At 35.9% G+C, this 24416-nt stretch overlaps 1 protein-coding gene across 1 annotated transcript in view; it reads right to left on the minus strand.

Moving 5' to 3' along the window:
- Positions 1-24416, minus strand: part of LOC116565673 (protein eyes shut homolog) — a 360208-nt gene that overhangs the window by 254407 nt on the left and 81385 nt on the right. The window contains exon 4 of the mRNA XM_032299379.1: positions 19610-19830. Coding sequence (XP_032155270.1) covers positions 19610-19830 — 221 coding nt within the window. The remainder of the gene's footprint in view (positions 1-19609; positions 19831-24416) is intronic.

Consider the following 24416-nt stretch of genomic DNA (forward strand, 5'->3'; position numbering starts at 1 on the left):
TGAAACCCCTCTGGTTCCCAGATGGAGGCATGGAGTTGGGAAAACTCCTGTCTTTGAAACCACATCCCTCTCGGACCCAGGAAGAGAAGCTTTTGTAACAGTCCCTCAGAAGGACACTAATCCCATCCATGAAGGTGGAGTCCTTCTAACCTAATCACCCCCTAAAGGTCAAACTTCTAAGTATTATCACCTTGGGCATTGTGTTCCAATGTTTAAATTTTGATGGGACACCAACATTCTGACCATAGCCAATCTTCAATGTCTCTTCATGAATCTTCCTGCATATTCTGTTTTTTTTTTCCCCAAATTTACATTACCGACTTAGAAAAATATAAGAAATGCTAATATGAAAAAAAAACCATAAAAACCCAATCATACAGCCAAGTCATATGAACTCTTTAATGTTATAAAATAAAAAAATTAAATAGACTAAAAAAAGCGCACAAATACTGTATACAAGGAGAAAAGAAATATTCATTTAATTGCACATTGAGAAATGTAAGAGATAGATCTGAGATGCTTCAGATATGAGCCAAGAAAAATTGCTGTTATGTGACTTCAGGAAATAACGCAAAAATGGCATTGCTTTCTGCTCCTAGTGACGCTTGCTCACAGGGCCGAGAAGTGGCATTCCTGGGTCTGGGCAAGGTGACAGCTTATTGCAAATGTTGACTGGCACAAAGCTTGTCACAGACTATGGGTTTTCTTTTTCTTCTCCCCTCCTTAAAACTTAGGCTGTAGTACCTGACAACTCACTGCCATTACGAAGAAACTTTTATGAGAAGAGAATGACTTGAATATACCATGGGAGAATATTCTTTTTAAGGGGCTTTAATTTCATTTAAATCTCATAAACTACAAGCACAGCCTAATTACTGATGGCGGAGAAGCATTCATTTCTCACATTGAACACCTATAAGATCTATGTTCTTTGACCTGTGGGTCTTTAGTGTGAACTCCAGATTCATCTTTCTTGCTAGTATCAGACATTTTCAAAGAGTTATCTTCCATCTGTAGGTGGCAGTAAGTTATTAATGTTTTTGTTACTCTGCCCAGTGGAAGGAAGATTAAATCTGGTTTAAGAGAAACAGAATATAAAGAGAATATTGTTCTACCTTTGGGCCAGTATAAAGAACAATAGCAGTTTTTTTTTTCCAATGGAAATTTGATTCCTTCCCCCATTTTAATTTGAAGTAAAATTGAAATACTTATGTATTCTCAATAGACTCTCCTCTAGCTAGGATGAACTTATGTTCACATCAGGCTAAACAAACCTAGAACAACAAAGAAGAGTATTGTATAAGTCAGCAGCTGAAGAAACCCACTGTTTCTTATGCTGTGTATCTAAGCAAGATTAGTTCTGATGTTAAAGCCTACTGTTATATTAAGCAATGACATTTTGCTTTCAAGTATATGCATACAAAACATCAAATAATTATTCTTCCAATTCCACAATAAGAAAGATTTCTTCTGAAATCACTTGCTGATTTCCCTTCTGTGTTTAAAAGAAACAAAAAGCAACCACAAACACAAAAGGGAAAGGAATTGTTGATTTGCAATTCTTTTCTGCCTTGTCTTTTGCCTTGTGGTAGTTCATATGCAAAACATGCTTTCTTACAGATGGAATCCACTAGTCCTTGCCATTAAGGGAAACACAGCAGGACCCAGAGAGGATTTGCTGAAGCTGAAAACTGACTTTATAATTTAGCTTGTAGTCTTGAAGCAGCATAAGTCACAGTATAAATCAGAACACTGGATCCAAAAATGTAATGCAAATGGAGCGAAACATGAATTTCTCCCCTCATTCATCTCCTCTTGTTAGTACAATTAAAACAACAACCAGTTCCTTTATTGCCTATGATTTAACAGTTAGCCAAGTAAAGTGACAATTTCAGGCTACAGTAGACAGAGCCATAGAAAAAGAAAAAACATAGCCAGTAAGATGAGGCAGTTACTGTCATATTATGCCAACAGATACTGCCAGGTTTCTAAAATAAAAACAATCTTCACCACGGTGAATACTTTTGCACGTTTGCTTAGTTTAGCTTCATGGACTCTTCCTATTGCAGTAAATCAGCTTATACTTATATAGTTCTTTGATGTCTCTAAAAACATTTAACACAGGCTACAGAGATTAAGTTGGCTATTTAAAAAAATAACTTTGGGATATATGCTTAACATTTCCACCTTTCCTGTGCTTACAAAATGCTTTCGGCCAAAGGAGCCTTTCTGTGCATGTATTTACTCTTTATAGGGCAGAATTCTTACTTTGTGTAAGATGGCCTGCCATCGGTAAGCTTTGTTTCTCCACAAGAGCCATGAAGGCAGGGATTCTGTCCTTCCTAATCTTTGTGCAGCTGGCAGAAGAAAAGGTAGTATGATGCCCATGTGTCCCAACCTAAGATTTTCTGCTTCTGCTTTCTCAACCTAATAGGTAACATTTAGGCACCTTTGTAATTTTTATTTTTAAGTAGTTTGTTTTCAATTTTAACAGAATATTTCACAAGTGCAAAGTGCATTTCATTTTTGATGAGAAGAGAAAATATAACCCTTTGACAAGCACCCAGGTGTCAAATTGTCCTTACAAATTATCTTGTAAGAGTCAGCTGGTAATGTAAAAGGACTGCATGACAATGTATAGAAACTTATTCGTGAGTTAAGAGCTGTTTCTATTTCAATTCTAACTCACATAAATCATTGTCTGTGGAGCCAAAAAGTGGTGGCCGTGTCAGCTGGGTTGATTTGCCTGATTTTTATAAAAACATAAACAGCTCCATAGTTTGCTAGGGGAACAGCTCATTCTAACTTGTAGTTAGAAAGTACGAGTAAGTAAGACCCAGAAAACACAGCCTGTAATAGTAAATATGGGCACCAGTGAAAAGGATCGTGGATATATTACCATAAAATCGTTGAAAGAATATGAACTGTGGAATTCATATGGATTTGGGCTAAAATCCCAGCTAAGCTATTTAATGCCACCTATTCTGTGAACTTGAGTAAACTGTTTAACCTCAGTTTCATTATTTTATAACACAAGGGTTGCAATGTCTACTTTTAAAACTTGTGCTAACTAATGAGATCATTAACGTAGTCAGCATCCTTCATGAGCATTGCAAAGCACTTAAAAACTGGTAGATGCTAGTCAATCAACGCGTGGATAAGGAAACTGAGATATATATATCACAATGTGTATGTATGCATGTATACACACACACAGTGGAATACTACCAGCCATAAAAATAAATGAATTAACAGCATTTGCAGCGACCTGGATGAGATTGGAGACTATTATTCTAAGTGTAGTAACTCAGGAATGGAAAACAAACATTGTATGTTCTCACTAATATGTAGAGGAACTAAGCTATGAGGAAGCAAAGGCATAAGAATGATACAAAAGACTTTGGGGACTTGGGGGGAAGAGTGGGAGGAGAGCGGGGGATAAAAGACTACAAATATGTTGCAATGTATACTGCTTGGGTGATGGGTGCGCCAAAATCTCACAGATCACCATGAAAAAACTTACTCATGTAACCAAATACTACCTGTACCCTAAAAACTTATGAAAAAATTGAAAAAAACCTAGTAGCTGCTCAAAGCCACTGAAGAGCCATTTCATTGAAAGAGCCAGTAGAACATACCATAGGATGCAGTAAAGGGTGAGAATCTGCAGCAGAGGCTAAGCTGACTGCCTGAGGTTTAACCCCTGCCCCCTTTACTATTGGTGTGACCTTGGATAGATTGTTTAACCTCTCTGTACCTTAGCTTTGCCATTTATACAATGGAGATAACCAAAGTTTGAACCTCATAGCATTGTTACAAGGATTAACTGAGATAATATATGTAGAGCAATTAATACAGTGTAAATAATCAATGATGTTAGCTTTTTATTTTCCTGAGGTGGAGTCTTGCTTGCCCTGTTGCCCGGGCTGGAGTGCAATGGCGTGATCTCAGCCCACTGCCACCTCTGCCTCTCAGGTTCAAGCGATTCTCCTGCCTCACCCTCCTGAGTAGCTGGGATTACAGGCGTCTGCCACCACACCTGGCTAATTTTTTGTATCTTTAGTAGAGACAGGGTTTCACCGTGTTGGCCAGGCTCATCTCAAACTCCTGACCTCATGATCTGACTGCCTCGGCCTCCCAAAGTGCTGGGATTACAGGCATGAGCCACCACACCTGGCTACTATTTTATTATTATTATTATTATTATTACCTTCCCCTGGTAAGAGGTTTATCTGGCAAGAATACAGTGGTTTCCCCTTATTTGTGGGGGATACAATCCAGGACCCCCAGTGGATGCTTGAGACTGTGGGCAGTAGTAGGGTCTTTATATACTGTATTTGTTTTTTTCCTTTTAGTACATACTTACGATAAAATTTAATTCAAAATTAAGCAAGTATGAGATGAACAACAATAACTAGTAATAAAATAGAACAATTATAACAATATGCCAGCGTCACTTCTCTTATGTATGGGGCCATTATTAGGTAAAATAAGGGTCACTTGAACACAAGCACTTTGACATGGTGACAGTTGGTCTGATAACCAAGATGTCTACTGACTGGCGAGTGGGTTGCATATGCAGCATAGACGTGCTAGACAAAGGGATGATTCATGTCCCATGGAGCAAGACAGCAGACACTTCATCATGCTGTTCCGGAGTGCCCCCAATTTAAAATTTATTAATTGTTTATTTCCTGGATTTTTAATTTAATATGTTTGGACTGTGGTTGACTGCCAGTCACTGAAACCTCAAAAGTGAAACTGCGAATAAAGATGGACTACTGCGTAGGGGTAGCCCATGTGGTGTTAATGGACAATAAAATATATTTTACAAACTGTGGTATAGCACATGTTGTGATGTTTCTGGAGGGGAGAGAGACAGTGACTTAATGACATTGGCAATGCTACCCAATGGTAAGAGGAATTGACTTCTCTCTGAATATTTGCATCAAAAGCATGGATGTGATTCTGACACAAGTTACTATAAGCAAGTTTGGAGACATTTTTAGACTTTTGATCAATTCGCCATGTTCATTTGGTTCCGAACCTATTTAAATAAATTTGTGCATATTTTGGAAATGTGAAAATCCATAATTAAGCCCCATAAGCAAAACAGAAGCTAATTGTTCAAATCAAAAAGAGTCTTCACATTCTCTCTTTTTCAACATTCTGTGCCAGTGTAATAAAATGTCTTTGTATTGGTTTTTGTTTGTTTTGAGACGGAATCTCACTCTGTCTCCCAGGCTGAGTGCAGTGGTGCGATCTCTGCTCATTGCAACCTCAATTGAACGAGGAGGTGGAGGTTGTAGTGAGCAGAGATCGCACCACTGCACTCAGCCTCCCGAGTAGCTGGGATTACAGGCACATGCCACCACACCTGGCTGATTTTTGTATTTTTAGGAGAGATGAGGTTTCACCATATTGGCCAGGCTGTTCTCGAACTCCTGACCTCATGATCTGCCCACTTTGGCCTCCTGCAGTGCTGGGATTACAGGCATGAGCCACTGCACCCAGCCTACATCTTTGCATTTGTATGATGTTTTGCAATTGAAAGCATTCCCATACATGTAATTTTATGTTAGCCTCTTATAGCCGTGGGGAGTAATCCCAGCTGGTATTGGTATCTCCTCTATCTCAAAGAAATAAGTTTTGAAAGGTGAAGTGACATGTCTCAAATCACATAGCTTTTAAGCAGCAGAGTAAGTTAAAAAACTCACTCAACAGTGTATGATAAGGTTGGCTTTTGCAGCTTAGTTTGGGGTTATGTAAGATTGTACTGTCACAAGTATCATTAGAATTCCTGCCACACTGATTTTTTTCTGCTTTCACTAATTATGATAAAGACAGACCTTTGTAACATGCTTTTAATATTTGTCTTTTATATTTATATGTGCTCTTTGGGGCTATTTTAGTTTGGCATTTCTCTGCTTTTTCTAGGAATATTCTCTGAAAAAGACTCAGATATCAGAAAAAAATATTATGAGTGCAAAGATTAGAAGAGAGCTTCAGATGAAAATAAAGATATGGTAGCTTACATCATAATATTTTCAAGGGCAAATACTATTCTTTATTTTTGTAGTCTTGGTGATGAGCTTATATATCTGCATCTGAGAGAAAACAAAAGAATCATAGCTGGATTTGCAGATGCATCTAATTGGGGAAAAATGCAGGGGTATGTGTAGATCTTTTTTATTTTCTTATTCCAAAACGTGAAGTAAAAAATAAAAGCACCCATGGAATTGAGATTTGAGCAAGAAAAGCAATGTGGGAAGATGGATAACCTTTGATGTCAAGTTGATTTCTCATATCTATGTGGTCCAATTTCAGCTTGAATATTAGCTATGAGATCTGCAGTTCGCTGTTCTACAAGGCTCGAAAGGTGAAGGCAGAATATTTCAGAGGTTTCTCAAAACTCTAATAAAAGACTCTCCTGCCAGATGACCCTTGATAAACTTCAGTCTTCCTTTCAGTAAAAAGCTCCCCAAGATGAGCTCAAAAACGATGATGTTCACCACTATTAAGTCTCCAGTCAGCCATGCTAGGCAGCTCAGAAATTTCATTGGAATTTTTCCTTACTTGGCAGTTTTAAGTTTTAGTCAGTAATGTAAATCCAAAAGGAGAAGAACTTGGTAGGAATATGTGAGAAGTAGATCTATATTACACAAAGTATACTTTTGGTTGTACAGATGTAATATGTTATTTTTACCTAATAGCATAATACATCAAAATTGAACTTGTGGTGATGATGCACAGTATGTTATATTCCACGTATATATCTGTTTCTATTGTTCTTATTCTGAATGTTTTCACAGTGATATATTTTTCAATATGGCACAAATATATTTTATTACTTATATGTTATATTGTGATATCCTCATCCCCCCTGAAACTTCTTGAGTATAAGGTTTATAATTTGTTATTTGCATTATTTTTATGCCTTGAAAAATGACTAGCATAGTAGGCTGTCTTTCGGTGTGCTTGTAAAACTGACCCGAGTATGGATTTTTTTGCCTAAAGACAATTTCATAATACAAAATCAGTACAGATGGTAACACAAGTAAAAGTCTTAGAAACCAGATTTAAAGTATTCCTAACCTGGCTTTGTGTTTGCATTTAAAAAAGAGCATAAGGAATTTTTGTTTATTTCATTTCCAGTGTCTAAATTCTAAGCAGAGAGAATAACCTAATGGATTTCTGTAGATTAGTGTAAAACTAACTAATAGAGAGTAAGTATTCTGTATACTCCCTGTAATTATTATAGAATCCTTACATAACCTCAAGCTGTACTAGTAGGAATTCATTTTGTTCTCTGAGCATGTATCATTAGGATAAAAATAAAACAGATTTGAAGCTAAGCAAAGATTTGAAGCTCAATGATAAATTAACTTGAAAAAATTATTTGCATTTAATGCCATTTCGTCAGTCATGGGGACACTCACGGGGTGAGAGCAGACCTTCGCCGGCATCTGACCTGCACTGAGTTGAGCACATTCAATGCATGTATCCAACCGTGACTCTCCCTGTGTCCATACCCAGACCCCACTACGAGTGGATGACTGTGGTTACTGGGTTGGAGAAGAAAAGCAGGTAGCTGAGAACTTTTCCTGGAGATCTGGTGAGGTGGTGAGAGTGGGACTAACTGTAAGCCGTGGCTCCAAAGCCTTGATACCTGCTCCATTGTTCCAGCTTATTTCATTTACAAAAGCTAAATTCAAAGATATTAGGTTAAGAATTTTAAGGCGACCACTTCACAGCATTACACTCCTAGTGAAGGCCCTTGTGAGCAAGGTGTCCTGAGCTGCTGCATTTGCCCATGTTCATGAAGCTGGCCATGGTTCCCTAGATAGAAGATCTGTAGGATGATGGAGCACATCTTACTGACAGAGAAGTGATGCCTTCTCCCCAGTCCTGAAGCAAGAGGGTTGACTTGTCTTTCCCCTTCTCCACCGTGACTGCTTTCTTACTTCAATGTGCATTTGTCTTCATTTTAATCCATGTTCTTTTATTTAAAAATGATGAGAGAAAGGAAACTGGAAGACAGTTTTGATAAAGTATAATTTCGTAACGGTAAAATCATGACTTAGGTAAATACAATATGAATGCATGTCAAGATTTTATTTAACTCAGTAATTAATGAGGAAAATAGTAAAATGCCAAAAGTAATTTAAAGAACATTTGAAGAGCAATATTAAGATTGCTGGGTTGGATATAAAAATAGATAATGTCCAACAGGATCATAAATTTGTAACGTTTAGGGTCCTTTTTATTGGAAACAAATTATTCCCATTTCTACTGGACAAAAGTCTACAAGTTAACCTCCAACCCTACAAAGTCGTAAAGTAGAATAGGCAATAGATAGTCAAGCCCAGCGAAGAAGAACTGCACTATGACAACATCTAAGTAATCTCTTCTGTCTATTTCAATTTAAGAATGATTTACCTGTCAGTGTGATTTGCTCCATCCTAGCATTATTTGAGTTTTTACTTCACCTGACTAACATGTTAAAAGATTTTCTCAGCAGCCCTCAGTATGCATGGTAAGAGATGTTTAATACATACAATGATAGAGTATAAAACAGGAAAATATTCCTCAATATATTTAATTCAACATGCATTCTCTGAATACTTCAATTAGATTATATCCTTCTACACTATAAACAATAGCACTGGAAGGAGTCTAAGATTCTTAGACTTAATCTAAGTTGATCTTCAGTTTTCTCCATGAGAGAAGAAAATGTCATTCTGTAATCATGCATATAAATATTTGTGGCTCACATTTAGGTCTAGAACATTTTTGAGGCTTTAACTTGTGTTTCTATGTGGATAGGTAGACTGGAGAAGGAAATAAACAAGCCCCAGAGTGTTTGTGGGAGAGAAGAGGGGAAAGAAATTAGTCAAGTGGATATTCAGGCACAATCCCACCACACAGATCTAACAGCTAGGTAATTTCCTACCTCAAGACTGAACTCAAGTATTTTAGGCATGATTTTCTGCCAATTTTGTTGCATTTCAACTGTATTTGTCATAAATTCTATTAATCTCAGACTGAAAAGACAAAACTGCATATCTTAAAGCACATGGCAAGTTAGGTCAGATATGAAGAAAGGATTCTTGGTATTGAAGCATACTCAAAGACTTTCCCAACTGTTGCTGTATAATCTTCTACTCTAGAAGTCTTCTAAAAGTGGAAGCAAATTTCACTTGTTGGGCCTTGTTTATATCATTTGTTAAAGCATTTCTTCACTCTATTTCTGCGAAAGAGAATATTTTATGTGATGTTAGTACTTAATAGGCATTCCTGGAAAAATACTTTATTTTTCTTGATGATTAGTTTAGGTTCTTCTAAGCAGAGTTAAGTGAGTTCTTTTCTATAGGATTTCTTTTGAAAACTCCATGAGGGAGAATAGAACATAGGACATTTTATGAATTTGTCTTACAGAAATTTCTCCTTACCCGCCTTTCTTTCCCCAAGGAATGCTTATTACCATACTTGAAAAATAGCTGTGAAAATTCCAGTCTAGTTTAATTCCCTCACTACACAAATGATGAAAGTGAAGTTCAGAAATGGTTAGCGGCATACTTAAGAGGAAGGGCAAAACACAGACCTCTTGCCTGTTAGAGTAATCTAAAATGATGACGCTATAATTGTTTTATATAGCCTAGTCCTTATGTGTAATTCCCATTTCTAAAAATAGTTACTAAATAATTTAGTTTAGAGAAGTAACCTTTTTTATTATTAAAATTTAAGTTCTGGGATACATGTGCAGAATGTGCAGGTTTGTTACATAGGTATACACATGCCATGATGGTTTACTGCACCCATCAACCTGTCATCTACATTAGGTATTTCCCCTAATGCTATCCCTCCCCTAGCTCTCCAACCCCTGATAGGCCCTGGTGTGTGATGTTCCCCTCCCTGTGTCCATGTGTTCTCATTTTTCAACGGAAGTTGAACAAGTGGGAACTTATGAATGAGAACATGCCGTGTTTGGTTTTCTGTCCCTGTGTTAGTTTGCTGAGAATAATGGTTTCCAGCTTCATCCATGTCTCCGTAAAGGACATGAACTCGTCTTTTTTATAGTTGCATAGTATTCCATGAATTATATGAGCCACATTTTCTTTATCCAGTCTATCATTGATGGGCATTTGGGTTGGTTCCAAGTCTTTGCTATTGTGAATAGTGCTACAATAAACATACATGTGCATGTGTCTTTATAGTAGAATGATTTATAATCCTTTCGGTATATACCCAGTAATGGGATTGCTGGGTCAATTGGTATTCCTGGTTCTAGATCCTTGAGGAATTGCTATACTGTCTTCCACAATGATTGAGCTAATTTACACTCTCACCAACGGTGTGAAAATGCTCCTATGTCTCCACATCCTCTCCAGCATCTGTTGTTTCCTGACTTTTTAATGAAAGCCATTCTAACTAGCAGGAGATGGTATCTCATTGTGGTTTTCATTTGCATTTCTCTAATGACCAGTAATGAAGAGCTTTTTTTCATATGTTTGTTGGCTGAATAAATGTCTTCTTGTCCAGAAACTACAAGGAACTTAAATTTGCAAGAGAACTAGCCTTTTTTAATTGTGATGGAAGAAATGCTTAATTTACATTTCAGATATTAGGATAGAGAGCATTGAATTAAAGTCTAAAATATTAGAATTTATCCTTCTTTATTATTAGTGTTCATTTGAACCAATCTCTTAATTCATTAATACTACATTTTATTATTTTTGAAACAAAAATTTAAAACTATGTTATAAAGATATTTTAAGTAGTAACTTTATTTTAAGATAAATTAGTATGAGAACAATGCAACTATGCATATCCCACCACAGACAGCACTTGGTAATTATTAGGCCAATGGTAATCAGTGGTGGTAATATCTGGACAGTACTTGCTTGAAACCGTGACATTTTGCTATCAGTAAACAATATCCAGATTTATTTTCCAGTTTTTTCCCATGTAGTTTATATACTCTCAAGTCTTTACCAAGTTTTCACTTTTGGCTTCAAATCACTCAGGGTTTAGGTAGTCAGGTAGGAGCAATTTTTACTTCATTTTTCTAGAATAAAAGGTTAAGCAGCTTTCTTAAGGTACAAGATCTAGCAAGTGGGTGAGGAAAAAAATGTAAGGCTCGGGAACTTTGTCTACTACTTAACCAAAAGGATTGTTTTGTTTTCTTTCTAAACTAATCAGTTAAACTTCTTATTTTAAGCATTTTGTAAACCCAAAGCCAAAGGATTCTGAATAGCTCACATTTTGTTCCAGCTTTAACTTTGCTCTGTTTTCATTTTGTTTGTCAGGCTTTTCACACAGTTTTAACAGTGGCATGTTTAATTATATGTAAAAATCATAGTGATTAACACAATTTGCCATATCTTTATGTGTTTATTTTTTTTGGTGCATGAATTCAATCTGTAAGTGGTTAACAAAAATAAATGCTTCTACTTAGAAAATAAACAGGCTTTAACACATCTTTTCATACTAATAAAAACATTAATAAATAGTTTTTGAAGGAAAGTGAAAAAAATTATTTATTTAAGAAAACCCTATTAGCAGGTCAAATTTAGTGGGCTTGTTCTTTGAAGAAGAGAGCGAGGGAGAGAAACTATTAGCATTCTATAAAAAAGGATAGAAAAGATAGCTTTCAGATGGGATTTAAGCCACAGAAGTCTCTTATGCCCAGGAAGATCAATCAGGGTAAATGAGTTCTCCATGTATTATTACCTAAGGGTAGAGAAAATTGAAGATGAGATTTTTCCCCCTACTTCTTTGACCTTGCTGCATAAATACGATATAAAAAATATATGTGGAATTTGATAGTGGTCTTTTCCATTGGTCAGTCCTTGAAACTTTTAACTCTTTGAGGCTTTTCAAATTTTGCGTAAGGCATTTTCTTCATGTTTAATCTTATTTGTTCTCATTAAAATATAATTGCATTTGTAATCATGACTTTAATAAAGCTCTGATTTGCCGAAGATCTGTTAATAAATGCTTTACGCCCTGTAAAAACAAATGCCCAGCCCTTGTTGCTACACTCAAGGATGGCAGTACTAAAAGTGGTTAGAAAATCAATTTAAACTGCATTTGTACTTTACCAGGAACTGGTGACACTTACATTGGTAAGAGTTATGCTTTCCAAATATGTGATCCACTTTTATAAGCAACTAAAAATCCTGCAGCTTCAGTCACACTCTCCAAGCAAGAAGAAATGACCTCACATCAATCCATTTTCATAAGACCCGGCACTTGTAGAATGGAGTAAAGAAATGAGATAAAAAAAGATAAACAGTAGAAATTGTGAAACCTAGGCTGTTTTAACCTAACTTGCACTTTATGTGTATCAATGGAGAAACACAATTTGTTCTGCATGCCTTAATGTTTCACACACTTGAGATTATTGTCAGCAAAGTACTATGTGGAACAGGTTTCCATGTCTTGTTTATCTTTGTGGATCCAATGATCTTTACACTGCTTACTATAAAAGAGGCTCCATGGTGTTCATAGTATAAAAGAAGTGACAGATTGATGGTATGAAGGATATATATTCTATTTTCATCAGAAAGATTTAGATCAAAATAATTTATAAACATGGATGTTCTAGAAGAAAAAACCAGAAAATAATTACCAAAATTTTTGTTGTGACGCACTACTTTCTGTCTAAGTAACAATGAGTTAAAGCATGCCTGTGTTTCTCCTTTTTTTCTTTCCTAATAGCATGTGTATATTTGTGTAAGTATTTCTTTGCTTATCATGACCTTTTCTTGTCAAACATTAAGGACAACAGAGATTTACACTGAAGCAGTTGGAGCTCCTATCTTCTGGTAATGCAGAAAGCGTCTGGTGTTCAGAAAAGTTTCAAAAATTAGTAATAATACAAAATGCATGTTCTCTTAATATCATACTAGAGCATTGTCTGATGGGCCAGCTTAAGGATTATGTAATTCTCTAGAAGGTGCATTTTTATTTGGCTCACTGTTTACGGTTATGTGTCACTCAATAACACTTCTGAGAAATGCCTCATTAGGTGATTTCATCAGTGTTCGAGTATCATAGAGCATACTTATACAAACCTAGATGGCATAGCTTACTATCCACCTAGGTTATACAGTATGGCCGATTGCTCCTAAGCTATAATACAGATCTGTACAGCATGTAGTACTGAAACATGTACTGAATACTGTAGGTAATTGTAACGCAGTGGTATTTGTGTATCTAAACAAATAAAAGATGCCGTAAAAATAGAGTTTAAAAGAGAAGAAATGGTACACACACACACACACACACACACACACACACACACATATATATATATATATATATATACACATAGAAGGCTCTGGAACCTGCATGATATTCCAGTGATGGAAAGTAAAGTGGAGTCCTACAGAGTATGGGCATTATTGATGACAGAAGAAAAAATTCTTTTGATATTCACACACTAGAGACTGATTTTAGTAAATGAATTCTGTAGAAAATACCTCAAATATTCAATTAATTAGTACAATGAGAAAGATAGGGAAAACTATGAAACCACGTATGCTTCTAAGTTCTTGCCCAAAACCTGGTTGGTATTTTCCTCCCTGTTTCTGTAGCAACAAGGGCTGCCTACAATGGAGACATTTGGAAATTCACTGGTAAACTTTTACAGTTGCGAATAATCTAACCAAATATAAAATAGTCTTCTAGTACAAGGGGGCACTTAAATCCTGTGCGCAATTTCAAGGATGTAGACTACAGACAGAAAGTGTAGCAATTAAGAAGGGTTAAATATTTGAAAATGTTATTAGTCAAAATGTGTGGTAAGAAATTGACCTGAAATAGGCCCTTTTTTCCCTGTGGTATTTAGAAGAATAGGGTAGATTGCTGAACTAGACTGGGTAATCTGGACTAGATACAGAACAAAAACTAAAAGGTCTCAGCAGGTGATTCCTAGCTACATGACAATGTGAAATGACAATAAAGACAATCAAAAATTTTGTGAGGGGTTGCAACTTATTACAGAACAAATGGAAAAGCTAAGACATGATAGCCATTCTTTATATTGTGTAACAGCTCTTACTATTGCAATTTTAAATTCAATTTATGACTCCTAGCTCATTTTGAAGTGCTAAATGAGTTGGAAACTAAAAACCTCAGTAATCATGAAAAACTGCCTTCTTTCTGCCAATGCTAAAAAAAATGTCTACAAAATGAGATAATAGGGAAAATGGATTGAAAGTAAAGAATAAAGGAAACAAACTCACCTCTATTCACATGGGATACTGAGAATAATGATAATTTCTGAATGTGAAACAAATACATACCCTGTTTGAAGCTTGCTTAATTTGAAAAAATTATTAATTTGAGTTGGGTTTGATTTCTTCAGTCTTGCTCAGTTAGTTGAATAACACTAATTTATCCATTTGTTGCCCAGTTCAGTGGTCTGAAAATGATGGCCCTTTTGCCAAATCCTGCCAGCTACCTATTTTGGTAAATAAAGTTTTATTGGAACACAACACAGTCATATCCATTTGTTTACATTTTGTCAGTGGCTACATTTCTGCTGCAATAGGAGAGTTAAGTTGTTGCAATACAAAGTCTGATATTTGCTATCTGGCTGTTTACAGAGAATGTTTGCTAGCCTCTGTCTTAGAACATGGAGGATAGCATGGGTTAGTGATGAGTAAAAGCTAAGAGAACAGTTAGAAACATAGAAAGCAGATTCATTGAGTTGTGGGAATTACTGACTTTCAGTGCATGATAAAATACATTTATATGTGCTTAGCTCCTGGTACAATTAAGAATACATTTAAAATTAGTGTCTCAATAATTATTTGCTGTAATGTCAGTGATGTAGGTTTCTACTGGTGTGGTTGTATAGGGTATATTCCCAAACCTGATGCTCCTTTTAATTATTGTTTAATTTATTTAAAAACATATGGCTCAGAATGGGGAAAGTGATTTAAATATTATCTGTTTAATTTGCTAACCTTCCTATGCCCTTTTGCAAACACCTTGTTTTAAATCCATAGAGATTTGGATACTCAGAATAACCGTTCTGTATTACTTTCTAAGCTGAATTTCACTATATGCAATTTGAGCTTCTCTGAAATGAGCAACCACAGGGGTTTGAAAATTCTAGTACAGATTTATAACAAAATGAACAAAGATTGGACACTATTCAGAAACATGTGATGGTACTCAAAGCAGAATGACATTTGCTCAGTAAAGCTGCTGAAGTGTTACTTTCCTTAATACTTTTCAGCATGAAATTTGTCCTCTTGTAAGCAGATTACATTCATATACAGTGTAGGAACAGCTCTTTACAGCAGTAAATTAGATCAACCAAGGTAGAAAAATTAGTGATGATTTTCTTTACAAATATCCACGGTAACAGCATTTCATTTTGTGAACCCTAACGTCTAACTCTATGGGACTAAAACTCCATTCATTACCCTACTCTTGTGTAGAGAGGCGATTTCTTTAGGGGTTATCTCGTGCTGTAGCACTATTATTTTTTACTTATTGGGGAAAATAGGCATGCATTTTCAGGAGTTGTGGATTAGAATGCTCAAGTCTGTGAGTTTGTGTGTGTGTGTGGTGAAAAACATCTCTCTTTCTTAAGGTTCTCATATACCCCCATTAGGAAACATTCCCCAACCTTTGAATTAGAGTCCTATCCTAGAACTATTAAACTGTGATGAGAAATTGTTATTTGCATTTCAAAGTAAAAACTTCATGCATACATGGTATAGTATTAAAACGTCAGTGTCTCTGTATTTTGAGAGAGGCAAGCAGAGAGGTAAAAGGGCTTTCTTCCTGTCTCTGTAATAATCACTCTTTTATTCTGAACATAAACAGTCTATTACTTTGAAAATAAAGTAATATAACTTGTAAGCCTATAAAGAATTTCATCAGGCCATCTTGTTCTTTCCCCTTGAATCCAGAGAGGCTGAATATTAACACATATTATTGAAATTGATCTGTTATTTTGAAAGCTGCCTTGCATCCAATTTCCTCTTCTGAGAAAATAGGAGAAAGGAGAAGGGAAGTTTAAAACTCTCCCTAGATGGGCTCAGGAGTGAGATCAGGTCACATGGCATGGACTGAGGAAAAAAACGGAACCAAAGGGTGAGAAAAAACTGGAAGAGAATTTAGAAGACTGTGGAGAAATCCACTTTATGATGTAACACCAGAAAGAGAAAGAGAATGTTTGGCTTCCACTAACAACATAGGTAGGAAGTGAGTGACCCAAAATCATGAAGTCAGTTCGGGGCTCACTCAGTAGGACAGGGTTTCTCTAAATTTCCTTGTTGGAAGCCTCTACACTGCTCAGTGTATGCCAAGAGTGAGTATGCATCTGTTGAGGGAGAATGTCGGTCATGGTGATGGACTTTTGTGTCCTACCTCTTTGACCTGTGTTTTTCTTAATGAGCTGAAACTGCTTATGGTCTCACTGGGAGTCTGTGTTCTCCTTCAGTACATTTTCTGGTTCTCCTTTTTGGATTACTGCACAGACTGCCGGAGTGCTAGCTGTAGGGTTGGATATTGGTGTTTTAGACAGAACAGGGAAGAGTGAAAGACAGCATTCTTATTCTGATAATCTCTGTGGTCCCACAACTATCTGCTCTCTTGTATTAAGCTTCTGATACACTGCAGGCACCTCTTCTCAGATCCTTTTAATAATTTAAAACAATATTGTTTTGGAACTGGCCAACACCCATGTATTGTGGTGTTGGAATACACAGGGGATTGCAGGAATATAAGTCACAGCTGCTATGGAGCAGCATGCCCTGTATGCAGCAGTGCAAGGAGTAGTTTACAGGTGTTAAGCACTGGCAATCAAGATAGAAAGCATGTTGTTCATAAGATGTGAAGAGTGTTATACTTAATGATACACAAGTGGCACATCTCCATTTGGCCAGCAATACAAGGAAACATACAGATCTGGAAGTCTTTCAAAAGTGCATGCCAAATCAGTTGACATTCCAGTAGATTTCTCTGGAGTTGTGGTTGAGAGGTTGAGAGATTTAGAAATGAATATGGAAGGTGAGATAATGTACATGATGAAGGCTGACTAATATATTTTTGTGGGAAAATTTACCTTGAGTCTTGAAGAGCTGATAGAGCTTCCTTACTAGAATAAAAACTCTTTGTGTGCAAACCTGGTGTCTTGAATACACATCTTTGATTTATCTATACCTTGGCTTTTAGTTGGCTCTCAGATAATGTTTGTTGGAATAAGTCTAAGAGAATCAATCTATAAAGTATAAACAAATCTCGGACTGCTTATATATATCCTGTCACAATGATTATCTTCATTGTTATTTTCAAATACATATTAAATAATTGAGATTGGAATTAATGTGATGTTCTTTAATCCTTGCAGATAAGAGGTTTATTTTATTTAACATGTTCTTGGCTTACAAAATATTAGAAAGTTAATGTTCTAAAGTAAATCTTATTCTTACCTATTTCTCTGAGTTGGTAATGTTAGACACTTTTCCAGAAAATGAGAGTGTGTTAGTGTTCTATTCCTGCATGAGAATATTAACGCCAACTTGGCAGCTTAAAAGAATGTATTAGTTAACTCACAGTTTCCATGGGCCAAGTTTGGGCATGGTTTCCCTGGGTTTTCTGCCTAAGAATCTCACATTGCAGTAAAGGTGCAGTCTATGTTGGGGGTCCCATCTCAAGGCGTGACTGGGAAAGGGCCCATTTTCAAGCTCATGTGGTTGTTGGTAAAATTCAATTCTTTGCAGCTGTAAGAATGAGAGCTTCAATATTTGCTGGTTGTCAGCCAGGGGCCACCCTCAACTCCTTGCTGATTGTTGGCTGGAGGTTGTTCTCAGTGCCTTGTCATGTGGGCCTTCCCCAAGCTACTGTTTGCTTCCTCAAAGCCAGCAAAAGAGATCATCTCTTTGTAACATACAGCTTACACTTCTGTGTAGTGTAATCCTGGAAGTGACTTCTCATCACCTTACTTTATTGGGTAGTCTGTTGGTTAAAAGCAAGTTACGGGTCTCATCCACATTCAGGGAGGGAGGATCACACAAAGGCATGAACAACAGGTGGGGGAACTGCAGGGCCATAGTAGAGTATGTTCACCACTTATAGGGAGGGAGGCATCACAATTTTTGTCACTTCTTAATTTCATCAGTGATAAAGCCTCATGGAAAATATTTACTTAGGTTGAATGACACAAATATTTCAGACATTAATGAATTCAGTAGAGAAGTTTTTTTCCTGTTTCTATTTCGCTTAATTCTACAGAATTGCAGGTTTTTCTGCAGGGTTCTGAAGATTGCCTTGCTAAATTAGTTTTGCATTATTACATTTTGAAAAACGATTGGTATTAGTGGGTCCATTATAAAGCAAAATATTTATCTAGTAAAGACTAGAGGAAAGTGATGATGGTCAAGGTAATATCTTCACTCTTAGCACCCAAATTTACTCACTTTTCGTTCTTTAAATCTGTATCTGTTGTACTTCTCTTATGTTGAATAGGTCTATGTTGCTGTTATTGTACCAATGTATAAATCAAGTCATAATTCCACAGTGAATCAGGAGCCAAATTCTAGATACTCCAAGAAACTCTCTCTTCCCTTTCCACTAACCATGCCTTGATTTTTCTTTTTTTCAATTCTGCAATTCTCTGGTAACTATATCAACTTGACTTTATCATACCCGTCCAGTCCTGTTTCTTGTCTTTGCTATTTGGTTCTTTCTCTCTTCCTCTTTTTTTATTTTCTGTTCTAATGATCATTTTCAGAGTTTATTTCTGCCTAGCATTTTTTAAGCCTTTTTTACACTGTGTATAGAGATGTTTACTTTTATGGAGTCATTATTGACTGCTTGATAGCTTGTCCCTTGAAAATACTGAGATTAATTAATTAATTAAAATAGTTCCTGTGAGATTTGGTCAATTTTTTCTTGACTTGAATTATTGTTAAGTTGTATCTGTTTCAGCTTCCATTCTGTTGCTATTTGTAGTCCCAAAATAAAGAATTCTCAGATGACTGAAGGAAATTGGGAATATGTTTTATACTGTTCAAATGAGACTCCCTCAGGGTTGATTCAGCTAAGACATTTAAGTGGAGCAGAAAGCAATTTTAATTAAAATCTTCTTAAGTTTATAAGCATGATAGGATATAGGATTACAAATAAAAGGCAAAACACAGACATAGGTAATTTTTGCTCCATCTCGAATCTTAGCCATCTAAGCAAATTCTTTTTTTGCAGATAAATAAAAAACAAGTATGATAAAAATTAATAAATATATCAAAACCATCACCAATGAATAATAACTTCTTATTCATATTTACAAGAAGCTGGAACACCTAGATAAAAACTTGGATGCATTTGAAATTGCCAAAACCAGGTCCAGTTACCTAGTTATTGTCAGAGTCAGAATCTCTTGTCACTTGAGTTACAATATATACATTTCTTTGGACAAACAAGAATTTACCACATGTGTGAATCATCAAGGTGATGCATAGAAAAACTTGAGGGTTCTGGACTTGTCCTTTCCATCTCTCAGAGGACAATCCTGCTGGCTTTTGTTGTTTTAAGAATTTGGGGTCATGTAATTTAGGTTAGGAATCAGGAGACTAGTACTGACCTGATGCAGGTGCCATTATTGCGGCACGGATGATGAGCACACCAAGGGACATGACAATTCTCAATATTCTTTCCACGTCGTGCTTCATCGATGATGAAGAATTCTTTGTTGTTTACTTGAAGGTCTAGAATGCAGCCCCTAAACCCATAAACAGGACCTGCTTTCTTATGAGTTTGAACATTTGCAGGAACATGACCAAGGAACATTGATTCAAAATATGCCTGTAGAAAAAGCAACAACAACAAATATTGTAAGGTGTTGTCAGATTTTGTGGAAAAGATTTAGGATGTTTGGTTCTGTAATTGGATGTTTTAGTGTGTTTTTCTATGTAAAATAGGTTACTGTTGTTGGCTAGTTTTTTCCGTTCTAGGTGGGAGGATATGTTAGTTTAGAAAATGGTGTTTTTTTACATCTCTTTTTTTGAATCTCTAGTAATATCTAATAATATTTAGCAGAAAAATAGACACTCAGTGAAACCTGTTAATTGATTAGTTTGAAATTATTTTTCGAGCTGATGTGTTTGCATTTTTGTATAAACATTACCTAATAATAATTTTAAAAGGAAATAAAACCATGTTAACTAGCTGTTGTTGTGGTTAAATTGCGTTCCCTCCAAATTCATATATTGAAGATCTAAACCCTAGTACCTCACAATGTGTCTTTATTTAAAAATAGGGTCATTGTAGATATCATTAGTTAAGATGAGGTCAATACTGGAATCAGGAAAAGCTATAATCCAACAAGAGCTTTTGGATATTTATAAGGACTTTATAAGGGCAACAGTCTTTTTAGGACTTTTATAAAGAAGGTTAGATACAGACTAACCTGTACAAAGGGAGATTGCCATGTGAACAAAAAGGCAGAGATCAGGGTGATGCATCTATGGCCTAAGGAACATCAAATATTGTTAATACCTTACCAAAAACAAGCTGAGAGGCATTAAACAGATCTTTCTCAAGCCATCATATGGAAAGAACTCTACAGTTCTTGAGTTTCTAGTTTCCAGAGCTGTAAGAACTGTAAGACATTTCTGTGGTTTAAGCCACCCACTTTGTGGTACTTTGTTATGGCCACCCTGACAAAGTAATGTAATAATAATGTATTATAAATATCCTAAAATATGAGCAAAATGTATGGTGCTTGCATATGGTGCTTGGAAAATTGAAAATGTTACATTTTCCTTTCTCTTAAATTTGAACATAAATATGCATGAGAAGAACTTTGCTTGGATAATGTTCACTTTCTTAATTGACCTTTTATTCCAAAATCAGATCAAGAAAAGACTCTTGCTTTGAGAAGACACAAAGAAATCATAGCATCTTGCTGGGATAACTGGCTTGCCATATGCAGAAGACTGAGGTTAGTTACCTTCTTAGACCATATACAAAAAAAAAACACAAGATGGATTGAAGACTTAAATATGAAATGAAAAACTGTAAAAACTCCGGAAGACAACCTAGGCAATACTATCCTGGACATAGGAACAGACAAAGATTTCATAACAAAGACACCAAAAGCAATTGCAACAAAAGCAAAAATTGACAAGTGGGACCTAATTAAACTTAAGAGCTTCTGCACAGCAAAAGAAATTGTCAACAGAGTAAACAGACAGCCTACAGACTGGGAGAAAATTTTTGCAAACTGTGCATCTTACAAAGTCTATTATCTAGCATCTATAAGGAATGCATAGAAATTTATAAGAGAAAAATAACCCCATTTAAAAGTGGGTATCACCCCAATTCCAGGCTGTGCAGCAAAGAAAATGAGTAGACAGCTTATGTGTACATTTTGTGTTTAAATAAAACTGTAAAAACTGAAAAAAAGTGGGCATAGAACATGAACAGATACTTTTTAAAAGAAGATATGCATGCAGCCAGCAAGCATATGAAAAAAAGCTCAATATCACTGATCATTAGAGGAATGCAAATCAAAACCACAATGAGATACCACTGCACACCAGTCAGAATGATTACTATTAAAAAGTAAAAAAAAAACAAAAAAACAAAAAAACAAAAAACAACAGACGCTGGCTAGGTTGCAGAGAAAAAGGAACACTTATGCACTGTTGATAAGAGTGTAAATTAGTTTCGCCATTGTGGAAAGCAATATGGTGATTCCTCAAAGAGCTAAAAGCAGAACTGCCATTTGACCCAGCAATCCCATTATTGGATATATACCCAAAGAAATATAAGTCATTCTACCACAAAGACACATGCACCTGAATGTTCATTTCAGCATTATTCATCATAGCAAAGACATGGCATCAACCTAAATTCCAATGAATGACAGATTAAATAAAGAAAATGCTGTACATATACACAATGGATAGAATAATATGCAGCCATAAAAAAGAATGAGATCATGTCTTTTGTGGCAACATGGGTGGAGCTGGAGGCCATTATCCTCAGCAAACTAATACAGGAACAGAAAACCAAATTCTGCATGATTCTCACTTATAAGTGGGAGCTAAATGTTGAGAACTTACAAACACAAAGAAGAAAACAACAGACACTGGGGTCTACTTGAGGGTGAAGGATAGGAGGAGGGAGAGGGGCAGGAAAAATAACTATTGGATACTGGGCTTAATTCCTAGTTGATGAAATAATCTGTACAACAAAACATCATGACATGAGTTTACCTACATAATAAACCTTCACATGTACCCCTAAACCTAAAAAAAGTTAACAGAAAAAGAAGTCACACTATCTTAAAGGCAACTAACCCATTTATGGAAAATTAGGAGAAAAAAGAGAGTCAGTAATATTAGGCCCTTGATCTACCTTTATTTGATCAATACATCAGAGCCATATCTTACATGAGAGTTAGCTCTAAAGATGAATATTTCATAGAAGTTAAATTGTCTTTGGACATCCTGTAGGCACCACATTGGAGACTAATATGCTTTCTCCAGATAATTCCAACAGAGCTACATATTTCCTCCAGCTTTGTAATAGCTGCTGTTTTGTTCAGTGCAGCTGTAGATGAAGCTGGCATTTCACATCATGTCATATAAAAACTCTAGAACCCCCCTCTGTGTGATGAGATGTACCACTATCAGACACAAGAGGGAACTGATACTGAGTATGATAAATTCACTTCTCACATCTGATGTTCATTGCAGAGTTATATGCATTGACCAGAATGATACTAAAATCACTTAACATGATTTAAGTTGCTATTCAATTTCTTCTTTCCCACCCTCAGCAACATATATAATTGAATTCTAATCATTTAGATGTACATCAAATGCAGATCCTCTCTGTAAGAATTTATGAGCTACAATTGATGTCTAAATAAACTGGTAACAAGACCCTGCTCTTCAGGGCTGTTAGGCATGTGGCAGGTAGACACAGCAACATTTGTGTGGGTAACGTCTTCGATATCCTCATTCCCCAAACACACTTTCATACCTCATGCTGACATCTGAAAAGTATTTAAATTGGTATTACAGATACAATAAAATGGAACACTATCATTGCCAGAATTAAAAAACTAAAGCCAAATAATTAAGTTAGGCGTCTGGAGGGATGACAGTGTGAGAGATGCCCAGCAATTTTGCTTCACATTTATACTAATATGTGCGTTTTCATGTGGATGTACTTTTAGAGAACAGAAGCATGTTGAATTCTAGGAAGAGCAAAGCATCTCCATGACCCATAACAGGTCAAGCTAACTCTGTATTTGCGTTCTTGTTCTTTTTTAAAGACCAAGACTCTGCTCCTAAGGGCATCCTTATTTTTTTTTTTCCTGGATATTTCTTATTTAAGTCCCAGAGGGTGATTTTTTTTGGGTATGGTATGGGAAGCTAAAAGTTTCAAGGTATATCAATAGAGCTGTCACATAGCATAGGTGTATGTCTGTTTGTTTTCACATTCTACAGACTGTTAGGAGAGCTTTCTATCAGTTAAGATAAGTGATCCACTGTTAATACAATTGGAAACTATCATGAACTTTCAGACTCTGCTTCCAAAAGATGACCTTCCTCTCACCGAGGATCTCTGACATCTTTGTGTATTGATCACACACCTGGAAAAGTGAACCTTTCACTGTTTTGACAAGTGTGCTGTTTTAGCAAAAAACTGGTAGAGAATAGAAGAATACCATCCTTTTCTTTCAGCAGTAGAAAGATATGAAGGAAAGTCTATAGAGCCATCAATGATTTATTGGACCATTAAAAAAACACCCAAACAATGGAAGTAGATGGCTCTTGTATTTCTTCTGATGTGAGGTTCACGCTTAGCTGGAGTCCTGAAATGTCTAAAAAAGCAGATGCTGTTGGCTGCACATAGATAACCATTAAAATGGTTGACTTCTTCTATTCCCAGACTTTCAATTATCTAAGAGATGACTTTTGCGTGTATAATTATTCCTAAGGAGACAGGTCTTTAAAATGTCTTTTCTAATAATTCCTTGTGAATCAGACTATGAAGAATAAAGTCTGACATCAAGATATGATGTTACAAGATAAAAGCACAGAGAACAGACATGGACAATCAAGGAGGAATCATGAAAATAATAAAAAATATCAATGATAATCGGGGAAAAGGACTCTATATCTGACAAGAGTGAAATGAACACTCCCTTTCCTTTCAGAGTTTCTCTTTAAAGGAAGAATGTAGTTACTCTTTTGTAATAGGTATGAATGAAAAAGAAAATAGGCAAAGGGGAAGTAAAATTCTAAAATCCAGCAGGGTGGAGGAGAGGGTAGTTAAGAAGCAGTTTTATTTATTTTTTGTTTTGTTTTAATTTAAATTTAGATGTTGGAGTACTGCATATCTTTCTGTAATGACATTTTGATTCAATGTTT

Source organism: Sapajus apella, unplaced genomic scaffold (assembly GCF_009761245.1).
Source record: "Sapajus apella isolate SASKATOON/1434 unplaced genomic scaffold, GSC_monkey_1.0 scaffold41, whole genome shotgun sequence".
NCBI classification, from domain to species: Eukaryota; Metazoa; Chordata; class Mammalia; order Primates; family Cebidae; genus Sapajus; species Sapajus apella.